Source organism: Lepeophtheirus salmonis, chromosome 2 (assembly GCF_016086655.4).
Source record: "Lepeophtheirus salmonis chromosome 2, UVic_Lsal_1.4, whole genome shotgun sequence".
NCBI classification, from domain to species: domain Eukaryota; kingdom Metazoa; phylum Arthropoda; class Copepoda; order Siphonostomatoida; family Caligidae; genus Lepeophtheirus; species Lepeophtheirus salmonis.
The window spans coordinates 27,829,204-27,848,209 of NC_052132.2; the positions used below are offsets into that span (position 1 = coordinate 27,829,204).

General features: G+C 32.1%; 1 protein-coding gene across 2 annotated transcripts in view; it reads left to right on the plus strand.

Moving 5' to 3' along the window:
* The window catches only part of LOC121132662 (uncharacterized), a 57,848-nt gene that overhangs the window by 31,297 nt on the left and 7,545 nt on the right, over nucleotides 1-19,006 (plus strand). The window contains exons 3-6 of one of the 2 annotated variants that reach the window (XM_040728088.2): nucleotides 25-203; nucleotides 264-436; nucleotides 489-707; nucleotides 839-968. In XM_040728088.2, the coding sequence (XP_040584022.1) occupies nucleotides 25-203; nucleotides 264-436; nucleotides 489-707; nucleotides 839-968 (701 nt within the window). The remainder of the gene's footprint in view (nucleotides 1-24; nucleotides 204-263; nucleotides 437-488; nucleotides 708-838; nucleotides 969-19,006) is intronic. The other variant, XM_040728089.2, reaches the window with a different exon arrangement.

Below are 19,006 nucleotides of genomic sequence, written 5' to 3' on the forward strand. Positions count from 1 at the left end.
AATTGTTATTTACTACTACTTAAGTCGTCATATGGCCATGCCTCCACAACCAGATTATCGCATTCACGAAATGAACAAAAGACTTCAACAACGCACTGATGATAGTGATAATTTATGGTGGGATGCGTTTACTACGGAGTTTTTTGAAGAGGATGCAACCTTTACACTCACATTTTGCCTCGAAGATGGACCTAAGCGATATAGTAAACCATATACCTTTTCATAAATGAGGCTCCCATTTTAATATTTCTCCTTAATTTCAGCGATAAGTCGAACTTTGATCCCTAGATACTTTCGCAGTATATTTGAAGGCGGAGTGACGGATCTTCATTATGAACTTCGACACCCAAAAGAGTCATTTCATAACAATAGTATAACAATGGACTGTGATCAATGTACCGTAGTTACTCTGCATGGAAAGCCCATGTTCACCAAGGTAGACAAAAAAATAACGCCAACCACTTTCATTAATATATTTTCATCTTTAGTCTATTATTAAAAAAGTATTCACGGAGGGACGGCTTGTTGTTGAATTCTCATTTGATGACTCAATGAGAATACGCTCCTGGCATTTTTCAATAAGGAATCACCGCGAACTTATCCCTAGATCCGTATTAGCCCTCCAAGACCCTGGAATGCCCATGGAATCTCTTTCCAAAAACATTACTCGACAAGGACTTACGAGTACGACTCTCAACTACCTCAGGGTAAGGAAAATTATTTCCTTTCTTAGATTTAAATCTACCTATCTCACGTATCCTGTTTTTCCAATCGGAAAGCCAGGCATTACATAGGTACTAGGAATACTCATTGAAATAAATTTGTTTGACTCTTCCAGCTGTGTGTCATATTGGAACCTATGCAAGAGCTCATGTCAAGACATAAGGCGTATGCTTTAAATCCAAGAGACTGTTTAAAAACGACACTCTTTCAAAAGTGGCAGAAAATGGTGGCACCACCAGGTAAGGGTAAATATCGTTTAAATAATATTCATTTCTCACTCTGCACACATGTTAAACCTGATCGATATGATACTCTGGCTTAAACAAATATATATCCTAATCAATATTTGTTATAAAAACCATTTTTTAATAATGGTATTGAAAATACCCAGGTTATGTTTTTTTTTTTTTTTTTGTGAATATTTCCTTTAGAGTTTTTTCAACAGTTTCCTGTAGATATTGATCTCGTCCTAGTATTTTTATATACATAAGGGAAGATTGTTTTTAAACTTTTTTCAATTACTATTGTGGAAAATTTGCCATCTGGTTAGAAAAAGTACCATTGAAAGTAATTTTTGAACATTTATTTTGATGTTACCAAACTGATAATTTAACACATATAATACTAGAAACCAGTAAGTGAAGGCTCAAGCGCGCCTAATTTTATAAATAGGTGCTATTTAAATCTAATAAATACTTATTTTTATCAAAAAAAATATGAAAAATGGTCGATAAATGCCCTCCTAAGCTCATGTTATGTTATTGTAGGAATTTTATCAGTTAGTCTATCTCATTTGAGCCTTCACTTACAGGTTTCTAGTATTATATGTATAGAGTAACTTAAGAAAGACACATTATTTATATTTTTTCCATCGGTTAGATTGATCAGTGATTATAAACTTTTTTATAAAGGTTGAGCCCCTAGTCGTTTTTTAGGGAACATCCAATTTTGGCCAAATATTTTGGTCTATACCCTTTACAAAAAAAAATTACCCTCCTATTATGGATTCTGCCCAACCACCTAATTACCAAATTTATAATAACTCTGCTTAAATTTATAATTCAATATATGGGTAGCAGCGCTTTTTGTAAAGTAACAAATATTAATCAACAGCCCCAACTTCTATTTAACACTAAATCCAATCGAAATATGCGAAAATTAAACATCTCGAACTTTAGCAACCCCCCATGAATATTAATACATCTAAATACTCCCGAAATTAGCTTTTCTCTAGCCAAAGTATAACCATAAATGGCCGTAGATCAAATGAAGTTTTTTTTAAATCATTTCTTATAGTATTGGAATGATTTTATGCAAAATATAGAAATCTGCTTTATTTCGATCTTTATTTAAAAAAAAAAATATCCCTTTTGTTTCAAAATGACATAGAGATGGATGACCTTACAGATGGCATCGTGGTAGAACAATGAAATTTTGCACATGTTATTGTCTTACCACATGACAAGAACTTTTTCGTGGCAGCCCTAATCAAAATTCGAAAAAGAAGTTAAGAAACAAACTGGTCTAATATACATATATCCTTACCTAACTCTTTTGCGTAATTGAAAACTAGACATTTTTTATCTAGAATTTTGAACCAGTTAAATTTATGAAGCAAGGGGAGTAATAACAACTGTTGCCATTTTTAATCTTCGATGTAGCCTTCATCATCTTTGATAATGACTTTGATGCACCCTTGGAAACTCTGACAAGTAGTAAAATTCTAATTCGAGTTCATGGAGTTCCAATCAATGGAAGCCTTGAGAGCTTCAAGATTTGGTGCCCTTGTACGGCAGGCCCTCCTCTTGACGTGCGGCCAGAAGGAAAAGTCGAGTGGGTCCACCATACTGGCGAGTATAGTGGCAACATTTTTGTCGCCCTGAATGGAATGTTGGTCTCCAAAAAGGATGTTCAACCTTTGCTATGTGTGTTCATGCTTGTTTCCATGCCAATACCGCCATTGGTGGCTAGTAATTTAACCTTAAACTATTTTGCCACTGGATAGTTTGCCTTAAAATGTTAGATTCTGCTAAAAGTTCTGAGTGTTTTTGGCTAGATTTCTTTAGTGAGGTATATCTAACGATTGCTACATTGCATCATAAAAAGCTTAAAGTATGATTAAAGGTTAAGGAAATACTTGAAAAAGGTCATTTACAGTTTTGTGTTTTGTGAACCCAGTTGTGTGTTACAGCGTTCCAAAATTGAAGCAAAAAAAGGGAAATTCAGTATCCCTACGGCCAAGATGAAAAGGCAGAGATGCCAGCCAAAACAATTGTGCTTTGTATGGACTTAATACATTATCGAATGCAACAGCAAAGCGGTGGTTCCAACAATTATGTTCTGGTAATATGGACGTCAAAAATGTTGATTAAATAATGGAAATCGTCAAGTTAGACCAACATGTGAGCACTTATTCCATTACCCGGGAACTAAAGATTAGCCAGAAAATCGTTTGGAGCCATCTAAATTGGTTAATCCTAACTATGTAGTATGATAAAACGCGTTAAATTGTCTTTTTCCGTCGGAATAATTATAGAACTATGATCTTTCCTCATATTATGCCTATGGAGAACAGATTAGTACTTCTTCTATTCGATTCGTTGTCTTGTTTCTTTACTTTTTAATTTTCTTGTTATACTAATTTTATCAACTATTTTGTCTCTGGCTCGAACTCATTACATAGTGAGATTTCCATAATATATATGTATGTATTGAAATTTAGGGGCATAATTTTATCATTATTTATATAAAAGACGAAATATTCTTTTGGCAAATTGGCTTTCAGACAAAATGTCCTGAAGCAAAAAAGTTTAAGGTGAAAGAACGAGGTGTCACCGTCATTAGTGGCCTTCTTGACGTTGTTAATATTCTGTCTGCTTGCCTTACTCAAGTTTTAGATCTATGATGAAATGTGTTCCGCACAAAATAGAGCAGCAACCTAAATTCTTTTGTCTCTTTCTGAGGTCATTTTTCGATAGATTGTGATAATTTTTTTAGGAGGGGCTGTCAATACACACAGTTCTTCAGCTGATGCTAAGAAATATCAATTCTTCTCATGGATTTTTTATATCTCTTTTATAAGTGCTCTAATTTCCACAGCGCACCCGCTATGACCCAATCTTTCTTAATTTAACCTTTTCTTTAAATATCGTACATATATATATGTAAATATATTTTTGTTATTCCTAATGGAAAATCAATTTTTGGTGCGACATCATGATTTCTATAAATGAACTTAAAAGGGGTCAATACTCTTGTATATCTTGTGTTACATGGGCACATCTGCCATATTGGTAATATAGGTACTTATTATGTATGTGGGTTATTTTTTTTTTTTCATGCATACATTTATAATTATTTTTTCTTTGACAAAAAAATACAATTTTTTTCATTTGCCTAAATAATGAATTATATGTATATACCCGATGAATATTTCCGTAAAATTTTATCGAGCTCCGAGTATGTATTGTACATTAGCTACTAGTGTGGTACCCATACCAATATTTTCCATCTGCTTTCGGTGCCAATATAGGTATTGGTTAGTGTTGAAACTCAGTAAAAAACCGAGTTATTTTCTGTTCGCTCATAAGTGATTTTTTCTACAGGGTCTTTCAGGTAAATTGGGACCACCTTTAATTATATCTGGATCAATAAGGAAAACATTTAACTCGATTTTTTCAATTTGAAAGTGAGAGATTGAGCCTTAGCTTTAAGTTGGTTGCGCAACGTTTAATTCAAAACAAGTATATACTATGGAGGAGACCATCATTGAATTAACTTGAGTGGAACACAGCCCAGCTCACACTAATAATATGCTCAGTTATTCAAAGAGCACAGTCTATGGTGTCTACAAATGCTGGAAGAAGGAGGGAGAATATAAAAGAAATATATACAAGTCCTGAAGTGACAAAAACACTCCCAAATTCCTCATAGGCCTCAAACAGTCATTGAAGGCATCTCCTGGGACTGCGGCAATCGCTCTTGCCAAAAAGTGCCAAGTAAGCCGTGAAACAGTCTCCAGGACCATAAACACTGCCCTGAGGATAAAGTTATAGCGCTTCTACAAAAGCATATACTTATAGATAAAATTAAGGCCGCCAGGGCTGCCCACGGAAGAAAATTGCTGAACGATTTGAATTCCCATGATAACCGAATCGTCTTTTATTGGATAAGAAACAATCCAGAACAACAGAGGGTTGGTAACAAAGAGATGCCTCCTTCTTTAAAACCAAGTTTCCAGACAATATCATGACCATTGGGATCATTGCTAGCAACAGATGGGGGATCCCCTCCCCTTTTCTTTGAGCTGAAGGAGAGGGTGGGTAACGACAAGTACTGTGAACTCCCGTCTGACTAAGTGATACCTTAGATGAGTCCAAAGGTGTCGAGTTCTTGTTTCAACAAGACTCGGCCCCTTCTCACAAGGCCTGCAAGACCCAAAGCTTGTTGAAAGGAGAGAAGATGCCCTGTTGACACCTCCTCACCAGGCCCTCAAACTCCCCCTATATGAATCCCATGCATTACTTCTCTTAGGAGGAGTTAGAGAGGAAGAATTTTGCCAAATCACACAACACATCGACTCATTGAAGGCCTCCATCATCAAGTACTGGGGACAAAGTTTCCCCTGCGGGCTTGGTGAAGACCTGAAAATCATTTAGGCCTTGTATGGAGCAAATGATTCGTAAAAGTGGCAAACACATTCAATGAATTTTTATTTTGTATTATTAGAACTTGCAAATAAAATTTCAAGCCTCTACTTGCTTCCCTTATTGATCAAGATGCAGTTAAAGGTAGTCTGGATTCAGCTGAAATACCCTGTAGATCGAAATTTAGACCGTCGAATCGAAATTTACGTAGGCCAAAATTCAAACTAAAATTTTGTAACGAATTTTATATCAAAATTGCACCGATTTAGGTAACATTATAATGGTCTGAGAGGGATCAAAACTTTTCACACCAAATCCACCACCCACTATTATCAGTATTTCGGTACTTTTCAATAACTTGTAGAATAAAAATGTTGCTTAGGGCAATTAGCATGCACTCGCAGGGCTGTCAGTCGGATTTATGCTTGACTCGATCTGAAATTTGACGATTTCTTTTTATATAATCAAATTTTTATTCTTAATTTTTTCTACATAGTATAATTTTGGGTGAAGTTAACTATCAGAAATTTAATAATAAAGTGTAATAGGGAGTTGTATTAGTAGTTATAAATAGTGTTGTGGCAGACCTTATTTATTCAGCCCGGTCCAGTCTAAGGAACAACACTATCACTCTTTGCCTCACAAGGAGTTAAATATATTTTTGTATACTGACAAAAATTGGGTTTTTCCCCCAAGTCCAACTAAGAGAATTGTTGGTTGTCCAAAATAAAACTTCAGTAGAATTAAAGTTGATGGATGTCATCAAGGACCGACTATATAAGGATTTAAGACTAAACTAGACCGGATCGAGAGTGAACTGGATGAGACTGTCTAAATAAGAGCTGATACAAAATAGCAGTATAAGTGTAAACTCATTTTGTAATCAAAGAAGAATTTAGAATCGACATCAGAGTAATTCCAGTCTATTTGTCCTTGCTAAATATTATGAAGTGGTATCTATTTTTATTTTCTTCATCTCACAGCTGCTTGCAGTTTATCTAACAAAATCCCATGGCAACTAAGCTGCTCATCTCCCAATACATTCATCAAACTGTTTGGACTATCCTTTCATTTTTTTTGGTTTCTTTTATTTTTCATACCAGCACAGGAGCGCCTGCAGGGAGTGGACTGGAGGGGCTATAACCACCAATTATCCAAATTTAAAAAAAAAAAATCTTCAAATTTTTATTTACTAAAAATTTTAATTACCTGACTAGCTGTGAATTTTTGAAATTATTCCCAAAAAATTTATTGTCTGTGAATAGCTATGGATTTTAGCAAATTTTTTTTCCAAAAAATTCTATTTTTTGTGAATAGCTGTGGATTTTTGAAATTTTTACAAAAAATTCAATTTTTGAAATTTTTACCAAAAAGTTCTATTTTTGAAATTTTCAGCAAAAAATTACATTTTTGAAATTATTTGAGAATTGCAATGAGATTTTGTAATTTTTGGGGGAAAAAATAAAATATATAAATATAATCCTGCGGACGCAGGTTTTATTTTATACAACTTAAGTCATCAGGGGTTACTTATTTTATAGAGTGTTGGAGCTCTAAGTCCCTGTTCCAAAAACAGCCTAGTATTGTACCATTTTGAACCCGTCAGTATTCGTAGTACTGGTTTAGGGAACCGACACCATTGTCTACATATCTAGATAATTATATTTAATATGCTTTTTGTTTGTACATAGTATGCAAGTGTATTATATCAACCCTATTTCAAGTTTGGTTTACAATGGTATATTAACTTTGTGCATACACCTTTGTTCATTAACAATTGCAAAATAATTAGAATACGTGAATTATAATTATTGTAAGAGTGTTGAACAATCGATGTATGTAAAAAAAAATAACCTGTTAAGTGTGTTTTGACTGACGTCATAAATTGTATCATATTTGAAGGAGATCCCATCTTGGGTTAATGTTTTTACTACATACATAAAATCAACAAATTTCCAATAAATCTGGATTATACTACATCAAATGGATTTAAAAATCAAAAAAAGACTTTACAACTGCATTGAGCACTACTTGATATCAATGATAAACACGCATATTAGAATTAAATCCATGAATATGTACAAAAAATCCCTATAACTTTCCTAAATTTGTATCTTCTTTTTTTTCCCGATTAGGAATAAGAAAAGTAAGACAATGAGAGAGAAAATTTCTTATTCCTTCCATTGTAATACTTCTTAATTGATTGTATACAATTGTAGTATGTCACGACTTTTTAAACATTTTAGAATGAGGACTCAGGATACAACCCCCAAATTGTAAAATATCTTACGTGTAGATTAATTTGTTTGTTCAAGAAACTGTCATATATTGCAATTATCAATTAAAAATTATTTTTTCGTAAATTAACTATAAAATATACATTCCGTAAATTCTTCATCGTAGAAGAAAATCCCACTTTGGCCTGGATGTTTGAGGTCATTACGACACTTCATATGGAATTGTTTATGCTGTTGACTGAAGAATGAACTCTAAAGCTAACTAACTCTTTAACTTCCTCCCAGCAGCCTCGAACACCATTACCACGGTGTTCTTACTCAAAATAGTAGGTTGGGGAAAAAGTAATTTCTCATTTTTTGCTTTATTTCAATGCTTTATAAGAAGTGTGTTACAATCATCCGATTTAAGCCAAGTATGCCCCTGTTCTGTTCAATAACTTGTTGTCAACGAGAATCCAACTTCATAATGCCCTTGTCGTAGAACCCCTTATTCCTATTGGCAAAAAAATAGGACAAGTAATCCTGACATGCCTCTGTTGATACCAAATTTGTACCCCAGGCGTCTTGGAGCTCCCGGATCTCCTGGCATGTCATCAAAGATGTATGCGCCCTGAAGTTGTCTTGGTAATGTTTTGGAATCTCCTATTCACCAATGCTGACCACTTCTGTTAGATCGCTATCTTCAAACGGGCAAGTTGTTTACAGTAGTTGCTAGAATTGAGTAAAGGGTGGGATCACTCGAACCAAAATTGTGCATCACGAAACAAAAGTGTATCACCTCCATATACATTGCAAATTTTCTTGGTCGCTTTCGACGTGTTTTTTCCTTTCAGGTAGTTAAAATGGGAAATATGAGGATTATTTTCCTAAAGGACCTGATGCACATTAATTAACAACAATTGTTTTTAACATTTGCTTATAGACGACTAGCTGTAGTACCCAGAGTTATCAGGTGTTGACGAACATAAAAATTTTACTTTAATAATATAAAAGATAACTTCCTAACAAAATCCCTGGTGTTACCCTCCGTTTTTCATGAATACACTCAAATGCAGCTTCTCCCTCAATACTTAGACATTCTCTCCGCGAGAATAAAATAATAACAACAGATTGAAGAAAAAAATATATGTTTCAATGAGCCAAGGAGTACTTTAACTCATTGATAAACCTCATCTAAAGTCATATTTATTTATTTTTTTAAATTTTATATAATGTACATACTTTCCGCTTTTTTTTCTTTTCTAATATGAGTTGAACTCCTTGCTCTCAATTCAGTCAAATTGTATCAACTCACTGATTATCCAAGTTGTATATCATGGTCACATACTAAAATGCCCTAATTAAGATGGAAGGAAGAAAGAGTCGTGAACAATTTTCAAAAAGTTATGGAATAATAATTCCAGAGTTGGGAAGAATTGGCTAAATCCTACCATCTAATTTGGTCCATTTTTTCTGTTTCTTTTTGGAGGAAAGGTTGATTAAGTTAGCTCTATGGCGTCTAGAACCTCGCCGAATACTTCTTTTCATGCCAATTTTTATCACTAGTATATATTCAAATAAGAATTGTAAACCTTGATTTGCTCGAAATGAAAAACAGTTATATATAAGTTAATATCTAAGCCGTATCCAATTGTATTACTCCACATATAAACTCAACTATTTTAATCTTAAGCCCTTTTTTTTTGCTTTCCACTTATACATAAATACCAACATAAATTGTGGATGTACTTATCTATTATAAAAAAATATAAAAAATTCACTGAAGGTTATTTATGAATCAGGATAGTCTATGATGTAACTGAAAGATAAACCTTGAGCTCTCATTTGACAATTTTTTTTTTAATTATTTGTCTAGAGAGATTATATATGTAAAAGGGACTCGACTACAACTTAGGCCTAAGTAGTTTTCAAAAGGATGCTTTATTTCGAAAATAAATGAAGTTAGTCAATAAAAGGCATTTCATAATGTGAATTCAAGCGAATATTCATAAGTCTTGGGAAGAGGAGAGATCAGTGTAAAGAAGAAACTAAGTATAGCAATTAAAAACTGTGAAGCGTGTGCTCGTGTCTTCTTTTCTGTTGATTATCTAATAAGTATTGCGTGAATTAACATCTTCCTTTTAACGAAGAACTCTTGCTTATATTTGGGGTAAATTGATTTAAAAATGCAAAAATAAAAAAAATATATTTGAATTGAAATATATGTAATCATATCATTTTCCCTGTAGTACTGATATTTAAAAGTCAAATATTCTCTGTTTTATTTCCTTAATTCAATTTCTCCGCCCAAAATCATATAACAGGCAGCTGATTTGAGAGCAATGGTCTTAATTCAATAATACTATATGTCACACACTTACACAAATTCGGCATAGAAACTTATGGTATTACTAAATTAATACCCTTGTTAATATCAGAGACATGTATTTTTTTATTTTTGGGTTGGAGGGAGTGAGAAAATGAATTAATGTATAGATTAGTATATCCTTCTACATTTAAAATTGCATTAGTGCAGGGGGGAAATATAAATTTATATACTAATAAAAGGTTAAGTAAAAAGTTTTGAGCGTTTTTTCGCTTTATAATAACGTTAAAACTGAAACTTCTTAAATTCAGTGACATAACTCTAAAATTGAAACTTCTCAATCCCTTGATAAATAGAGAAATAGATATGTAAATTTAAATTTTTTTGAAAAAAATTTCAAAAATGACAATGACATAAACATAGTTAGGATTAACCAATTTAGATGGCTCCAAACGATTTTCTGGCTAATCTTCAGTTCCTGGGTAATGGAATAAGTGCTCACATGTTGGTCTAACTTGACGATTTCCATTATTTAATCAACATTTTCGACGTCCATATTACCAGAACGGAATCGTTGGAACCACCACTTTGCTGTTGATTTCGATATTGTATTAAGTTCATATTATGCACAATTGTTTTGGCCGGCATCTCTGCCTTTTCACCTTGACCGTGGGGATACTGAATTTCCCTTTTTTACTTCGATTTTGGAATGCTGTAACACACAACTGGGTTCACCAAACACAAAACTGTAAATGAACTTTTTCAAGTATTTCCTTAACCTTTAAGCATACTTGAAGCTCTTGTTCACTAAAGACATCTAGGGAAAAACTCCCAGAAATTTTAAATTAACTTAATATTTACTTGCATGAAATATGTGGAAAAATTGTACTTCTACAAAAAAAAAAATATTGAAACACTCTACTTTTAGAAATAATATTTTTAACAAACATAACTACAAAAGGAAAGATTCAAAAAAAAAATTAAGAGATCTTATGCAATGAATGTAAATATATCCAAGTTTCTTTAGTTGGGGTTAAGTGTGAATTATTTTTCCACTTCCATTTAGTCAGATGGTCTCACACGACATTATAAAACAAAGTATGATCTTTAAAAAATATGTGATAATATTGTTTAAATTATAAAAATACACATTTTTCTATAAATATGTGAATCTTTTTATATGTGAGTACATATTTTTGCAATTTCTGAAGATAAAATAATAAATTCCATAAGAAATAAATAAACATTCCTGAAATATATATTGAAAAACGCAAGAAATACACTGAGAAATCAAGGCTTAGGTTATAAGTTTTTTTAAAGAAAATTTTTGAAGGACTTTTTTGATTTAAATATTCTTAACAGAATTTAGTTATTTTTGATTTTTGAAAGATGTTTTATCTAAAAAAGATATATATTTATTAACGTTTGTGACGGTCCATTTATTACAAATACTTACAATTTGCGTTATCTATATCTTATATTAAAGTGCGGGCCTACATAAGGGGAGTTCAAAATGTGTGCTAGGGGTTGTGGCAATAATTTGAAATTTGTTCCAAGATGGATTGTATTTATTTACTTGCTAAGAATACAAATATTCATGTTCATTTATTAAACTTTTAGGGTCAAATGCCCTCCCCCAAACTCCCTTATGGGGCTAGGCTATATGATTTCAACGCTCCCTCTCTAAAACAGACCCTTTACTAAGATTTTCTGTATGTGGGGCCTGTTGGTCTTGTTTACAAATCTTTAACAGCATGTTTTTTGTAAATATCAAATTTGTGAAGAAACTTTTATGACTAAATTTATTTTAGAAAACACAATTTGACCGAATAACCTGAATTTAAAAAAATATTGTTTAAGAAGGATAAAAAATGAATTACAGAGACTTTTTATTTCAGAATTGTGGCAACATCAAAAATAATAATTGACAAAAAAAAGGGGTTTTTCTCCAATAAATTTAACAACAAGCTTTAGTCGTAATATAGTCCCCAAGAGTGAACTTACTCCATAGATGCTTATATCTAGTGATATATCTCGTCTGTATTTTTTAGCTGGCCTGTTTTATTTGCAGTTGGTTTTCTGAAGAATAAATTTTCTTTTCCTTAGCTCTTTTCAATATATCGGAGTAATTCTTGCCAATATCCTTATATATTTCCTTCTTCCCCTCCTCCCTTGTCACAGCGGATTGTTGCTGATCAAATTAAACGTCATCAGAATTATTCTTTCTCTCCTCCAAAACATTCTTCTAATTGTCAGGGTTACCATCTTGATTTTTGGTTTATTTTATACTTTTTGTTCATTTTTTAAGATTTAAGTGTGGGCAAATTAACAGCAATTAACGAAAAAAAATCTTAGAAAGGCGTTTATGTATAGATGTTCATTCCTTTTTTCCTCTCATGCTGTTCTACGAAAAAATCTTTCAACTCAGGACAAAGTTACAAGCAAGTGGCGAATCGAATATCACATGATCATTTTCCCCCAAATTAAATGACTTCTAAAGTACTTTTACCCTCAACAAGGGTTCGTTGAGGGCATCAAGAATGACTTTTAAATAACTATAGAGTTTGAATGAATTCAGAGAGTGATTTCTTGGATAATAAATTACATACGTTATATAAAACAATGACTATGTGACATCTTCTGTGGTAGGTGACAGTTAAAATTCTAAGTCCTTGTTAGACGCAGAGTAGAATTGAGGATGGGCATTTCTTGCCAATGTCCTTGTTTATTTCCTTCTTCCCCTCTTTCCTTATCACAGCTGATTGTAGCTTATTTAATGAAACGTCATGACAGCTAGGCTACTCTCTCTAAAACATTTTTCAAATTTTAAGGGGCCATGTTTATTATCGGGATTCATTTTTTTCACACGCCCAAAATGCTTACGATTTCCATCACCACTTAACTTCTTCATACACATGAAAACTCCCTCTATTTTGAATACTAAAATTGTCACAAATGTATGTACGCTTGCTCTTAGTTGTAGTTATTTTATGTTAAACTTATATGAATATTTCATGACAACTACATATTAATCTCCATAAGAGCTGATGAGTATATTTTTTTCTACGCCTATTTACTGTAAAGTGTATAATTTATAAGAACATCAAATAAAACACATTCATATAGAATATGTAACGCATAGTGTATAATACGTTAGAGTGACTCCTATTTTTGAAATGAAATAGTATGTAAGTGGCCATTTAAAGTATGGATATGACATGTCCCAGGAGTAGAAAAGTTTGGCCTTCACTCTATATCTTCCCAAAATACGCTGCAGGCCATGAAAAGTATTTTTATTAATTTTAATATGAGGTTGCGAGAATATATTGATTTTAGATTATAGAACGACACTATTTAACAGTCAAAAAAAAACAATGCGATGATTCAGTAATCATTATTAAAAATTCAATCATAAACTTGCAAAATCTCTCAAAATGAAGAAAAATCATTAAATGGTTTTATCTCTTTAACACAAAAATACCCTTGGTATTTATTGTCAGCTCTTGAGTCTCATATCTCACGTGATACGTCATGCCTTTTACATAATTTATGCTCTTGATAAATACACAAAGTAAAAGTTATACTATAGTTATGCTGATTATTTCTATGAATAAATATTGGCTATCATATATAAATACAAATGTGTAAATATGCTTTTAATAAAATATTACATAGCATTATTATAATTTATAGCACAGTATCGAATAAAATACTGTGCAAGATTTTAATATTATGAAATTCATTTTAAAAATATAGACTATGATTGTCCGGGATTACTTATAATATAAATAACACTTGGTATGATTGGCTTATTTTGAGAACTACCAGATTATTTTGGACTTTTTGTCTCCTTCTTTTTGAAGGAAAGATTGCGTGATACAATTAAGGTAACAATGTGTGGTGTTCCATTGAAATTGAAACAAGATTGGACACGTAAACTCAAAAACTTTTGGTTATTTGGTGATTTATGGGACATCAACGTTCCGGCCTAAAAAGTGTCAACAGGTGATTAAAAAAAACCGTGACCGTCAAACGGTCGTCAGTCTATCAGCATCAACAATAATTAATAACAACAAAAAACTTAGCCTAAAATTCTGAAACATTTTTTATCCAATTTTACCCTTTTACAAGCAACTGCTTTTTTCCTAACACCTTTTGATAATTTGAGAACAAACTTATAGTATTAAGTTACATATATGACATCTAAAATGTGTTATATGTATTCATAATACAATAAACATTCACACATACACTTTGATATACTAAAAAAAGTTATGTTTACTTAAAATAAAAATGTAAATAGGAAGATAATAAACTTTCATAACACATGATCAGTAATTTAAACAAAATACAGACCCCGAATGACAATTATTATTCAATGAAAATTGATTTTATTTTTATAATAATTAAATAATTTTTGATACACATTACTAAATTAACATAATAAATCAAATTTTGTCTGTATATATAAATGTTTGAAAGTATGTACGAAAAATAGTCACTGTATATAGTGCTCTCTGATGTATATCATAAAATAACGTAGTCGTATTAATGAACTATTGTAGGTGTGTGCATCGAGAATGGAATGATTAAACAGGATCCACTGTATATAGTGCTCTCTTATGTATATCATAGTTAAAGAGGGATTTATGTAAAGAAAAAGTTAAGTGTAGCGATAATGCAATTTCTCTTCTTCTTTCTTAATTATTTAATATACCGTCTGTTTCCTAACATCTCCTTTCTAAAAGAAGAATTCTAGTCTATCTTTGATGTAAATTGATTTAAAAATGAATTATAAAGTAAATATATGTTAATTTAAATATAATTAAAATATTTTCCTTGGACTAAGGCTATTTTAAATAAAGAAAGTTGTTCTCTTTATTGCAGTAATTCATTTTCTCCCTCAAAAATAATAAAACTTGGAGCTGTTATTAACAAGGGACAGGTGTAACATATGTCTTTGTCTCTCTCCCCCCCCCCTCTTATAAAAAAAAACATCTCTGATCATAATTCATATGCATTTGCAGAAAATGTTAAGATTTGAATGAAATATATAGGCTGGTATGTGTAAAAATATATTAACCTTTGTAAGCGTTATGTATGTAGCATTGTGTTTTTGTTAGTAAGACATCTAGAGACTAAAGTATTAATCAGTCATCCCATCATATTAACAATAGAATCTCAAACTCTTACTATTATTATTTTATTCATGAGGACAGAACAGGCCATATGAATTGATATAATTATTGAATAGTTAGCTATACATAGTGTTGGTTCAATACTTTGCAGTTCAGTCTGGGTCCGGTCCAGTTAAGTCATGCGTATCAATCCTAAAACTTATAAGTTTGGTCCTTGATGACGCCTCTCAACTTCATTCCTTCTTTTTTAATCAGTTCTATTACTGATAGTTTGAAGGGGGACATTCTGAATAACAATTCCCAAGGACTGGACCAAATAACTAAGGAAAGACATAACACTAGTTACGTCTCAGTGGGTTCATGAAAAATAGAGAGTAACAATATGAATTTCTTGGGAGTTATCTTCTATATTATGAAAGCAAAATTTGTTTTCTATACGAGGATTAATTACTCTGGGCAATCCTGCGTACTACCACTAGTCTATAATAAAATGTTGTTTTTTTTTAAATACTGTTGGGAGGTGGTCAAAGCCCTTGACCGTTAGTTGTGAGACTGTTTGACGGTCATTCTCAACGGCCAGACTGTTGACAGCTGTTAACACACCTCCTCGAGGCATATGTAAAAGATATATATTCTTGCAAGCTAATACTACAATTATTCTAAATCTGGTACTTTTTGGAAATACTTGGAATAGGGAACAACCTATTTTTGTAATCCTTGGGCATGCATGCCCCACTCCTACTGTCTCATTACAAAATAGTAATCACTCTAATGTACATTGGAGATATAGTATGTTGATTCTATGAAAACCCTTATTACGAGAATATTATATACCTGTATAAGAACATTTGTAAATATAAATATGTATGTCAGTATAATACATAAAAAGATCCAACTAGAATTTTTAGACTCCAGTCATGCATATCCAACACGGATCAATAAAAGTATGCATTATTTAATTAATTAGATCTATTTTCATTGCCTTGCTGAATCATTTTTATGTCAATATGAATTGTGGTCCATACTTTTTGTTTTTAAGGATAATTATTTATTAATATTAGACACAGAGAATGTGTTCAATTAATATACATAAAGTTGTAAAAAAAATGACATTTGACGAGTGCAATACTTTTTGTATTATTTGCAACTTGAACAGTGTTTTTACAATTTTTGCATTACTAGGTACAACTTGATTCTTCTGTTCAAGTTATTTCCTTAATTATACAATATTAAAAAGTATTTGATACAGTACATTATTGAGTGCTTGGGCTTAGAGTTGTCAAACATATGAGCTGCCCGTATGTATAAAAATATCATAATCCTGACAATTTATTGTAAGTATTGAATGAGAGAATCTTAGGGGTCATAACATTCAATTAGGTTATATTCGATCAACTATAAGAGGAAGAAAATTTACACAGCCCTCACTCCAGATCTAGTTAATGCATAGACTCCGTTGTCGATCCTCTTTGTCCAAAGATGACATAGACTCATAACGGTTACTCTTCGTCTTTCATGCACTAGTCTTTTTTTTTCACACTTAGATATTCTCTCTTCAAAAATAACTACAAAAACTATTGTGCTCGTCGAAGGTCATATTATCTACAACTCTAATTGTGATCATGAATAATTTTTTTTTTTTTTCTTCTGTAATAATGATAAGAAGTGAGATTTGCTTTTAATTTCTCCCTCTCAGCTTTCATAGCTGCTTAGAGGTAATCTAATAAAACGACAGCTAAGCAGCTCTCTCTCATCAAACATTTTTCAAATTGCCAAGGTTAAGATGTTAATTTTCAATGTCTTTTATTTTTACATACAGACAAGTCATTTTTTGACAAATGTAAAAATGTTTTGTTTTGAAAGAACTTTTGAGCCTCTCATTTCCTAACCTGTTGCCTCATTCTTGCTAAATATCCTTATAAATTTCCTATACTCCTATGTAGGGATGGATGGCTCTGTTCAAAAAATAAAGCTACATTGACAAAAAAAAACGGGTATCCTGTGGGTAATTACTCATTTGTGGGTAAAATTTAAAAAAAAGTTTTCGTATCATTATTCATTGGGATGTAATTATTCAATGCGGTGAAGTCGACTTTCCCCCTGAACAGAGAAGCAACTCCCGAAACATAATTTTTCCACCCCCATACTTGACGGAAGGGATAGTGTTCTTGGAGTTTCACTCAGCATTTACTTCCCCAAGCACTTTTTTGTTCACATAATGTATCTCACTGTCTCAGTGATAAAGTGTTATTGAGTGTATCCCAGATACCTTATAGTGCTCGGGAAGAACTAAATTGTATTTTTAGTCCTGGAGTACGCGCTAAAAAAATCATCTCAAACCTTTCATGTTTTTATGTCATCTATAATTATTATAGTATGTGATTCTGCTCTAATAACGACAAGAATTAATACTAGTTTTTCCCCTTTTTTTACTATTAAAAATAGTTTTGAAAAAAAAATTGAGTCTTGTCTTATACCCACGGGGTGTTGAGACCAAATTGGTGCATTTTTCAAATAAATTTAAATAGTCACTGATATCACATTTTTCGGCAAACTTACTTTAAAATGTGCTTGAATTGTACATATGAATGTTGAGACAGAACTCATTTGCCTCCAGTGTCCATCACGGCCTGTATCTGGGCCGGAAGGAGGATTAGGTGTTGATGAGGTAATTCTTTGGCATGACGGTCATTGTCTCCTTAATTGAGACAATCAGAGAGTCCTTGAAGGCATGAGATGTTTAATTTATTTTAGATTCAATGTACGCCAGACAATATTGGTTAAAATCTGGACTGCTGAGGGGGGCATATTTCCTTCCCAATGAAGTCATAGCCGTGCTCACTTAGCCCATTCAGCGACTTGTATGAGACCTGACACGGTGATGAGTTTTGTTACTAAGAAAATATTTTTTATTCATCTAAATTAGTTATCTTTAAATATTTTCTTTTTTGACAATTTATGGACTACTTTTTGGTAAGAATGATGCTTTTTTTCTATAAAATTCTGAAATTTACAATTTCAAAGGGTACGCACAACCTCTAAACATTCATCAACATATATCAAATTTATATTTCTTTATTATTTATCAAAATGAACATTTTCCAAAAAAAAAAAACAATCTTAAGGGCAAGTCTAATGTATATATATTATAATCAGTGCTGTGAACAAAAAAAAAATATTTAACTATGTTTGTCGTGATCTAAATTGTTTTCAGTCTATTTTATATTCTATTGATGATTCCCATGAAGTTATCCAAGGTTGCATCTTTTATCTGGATTTGCAAAAAAAAATAAAAAATCATAGGATAACATAATCGTCGATCTTTTAGGGTTTGATATGAATTGATGTGGAATTATTTCTTATGTTCAAATTTGCAATGTTATTCTCGATTTAAGAGTTCTCATGAATGATACTTTAGATCTCTCCTCTTATTGAAAAGTGTTATCCACTAACATGAAAATATGTACTATGATAAACATATTTTTATGACTCCTGTTTATTGGTAGTCTTTTCATCGTTGACTAATTGAACTCTAATTATATCTTGTTCTGCAAAATCTCGTAATTGGTTGTTTTGTAACCACCAGTTTATTTTTAGACATTTTGGCTTTCTCTTTCTTGAGAAAAGGTCGAGAGATGTACCGAGTGGCCCATTGAGCTCTCAAAACTTACAAATTCAATAATTAATTAAGGTTGAGTGATTGAAAGTAAGCCATATTTTGATATATTAAAGTATAAACAATTAATTACAAAACAAAACAAATCTGAGCTCTCTAGCTTACGTACAAGTTGAGAAAATGACACTTGAACGTAATCTAAGAATTTCTATTCTCGTACGCCGAGCAGTTTGGTGTCTCCAGGAGTACCTTCGACGCCGTCAGCAAGTCCGAACGTTGGAGAGGAAGAAGAGCTCTGTCAAAAAGGACAAATTGGATCCGAAGGAGTTAAGGGGGAAAAA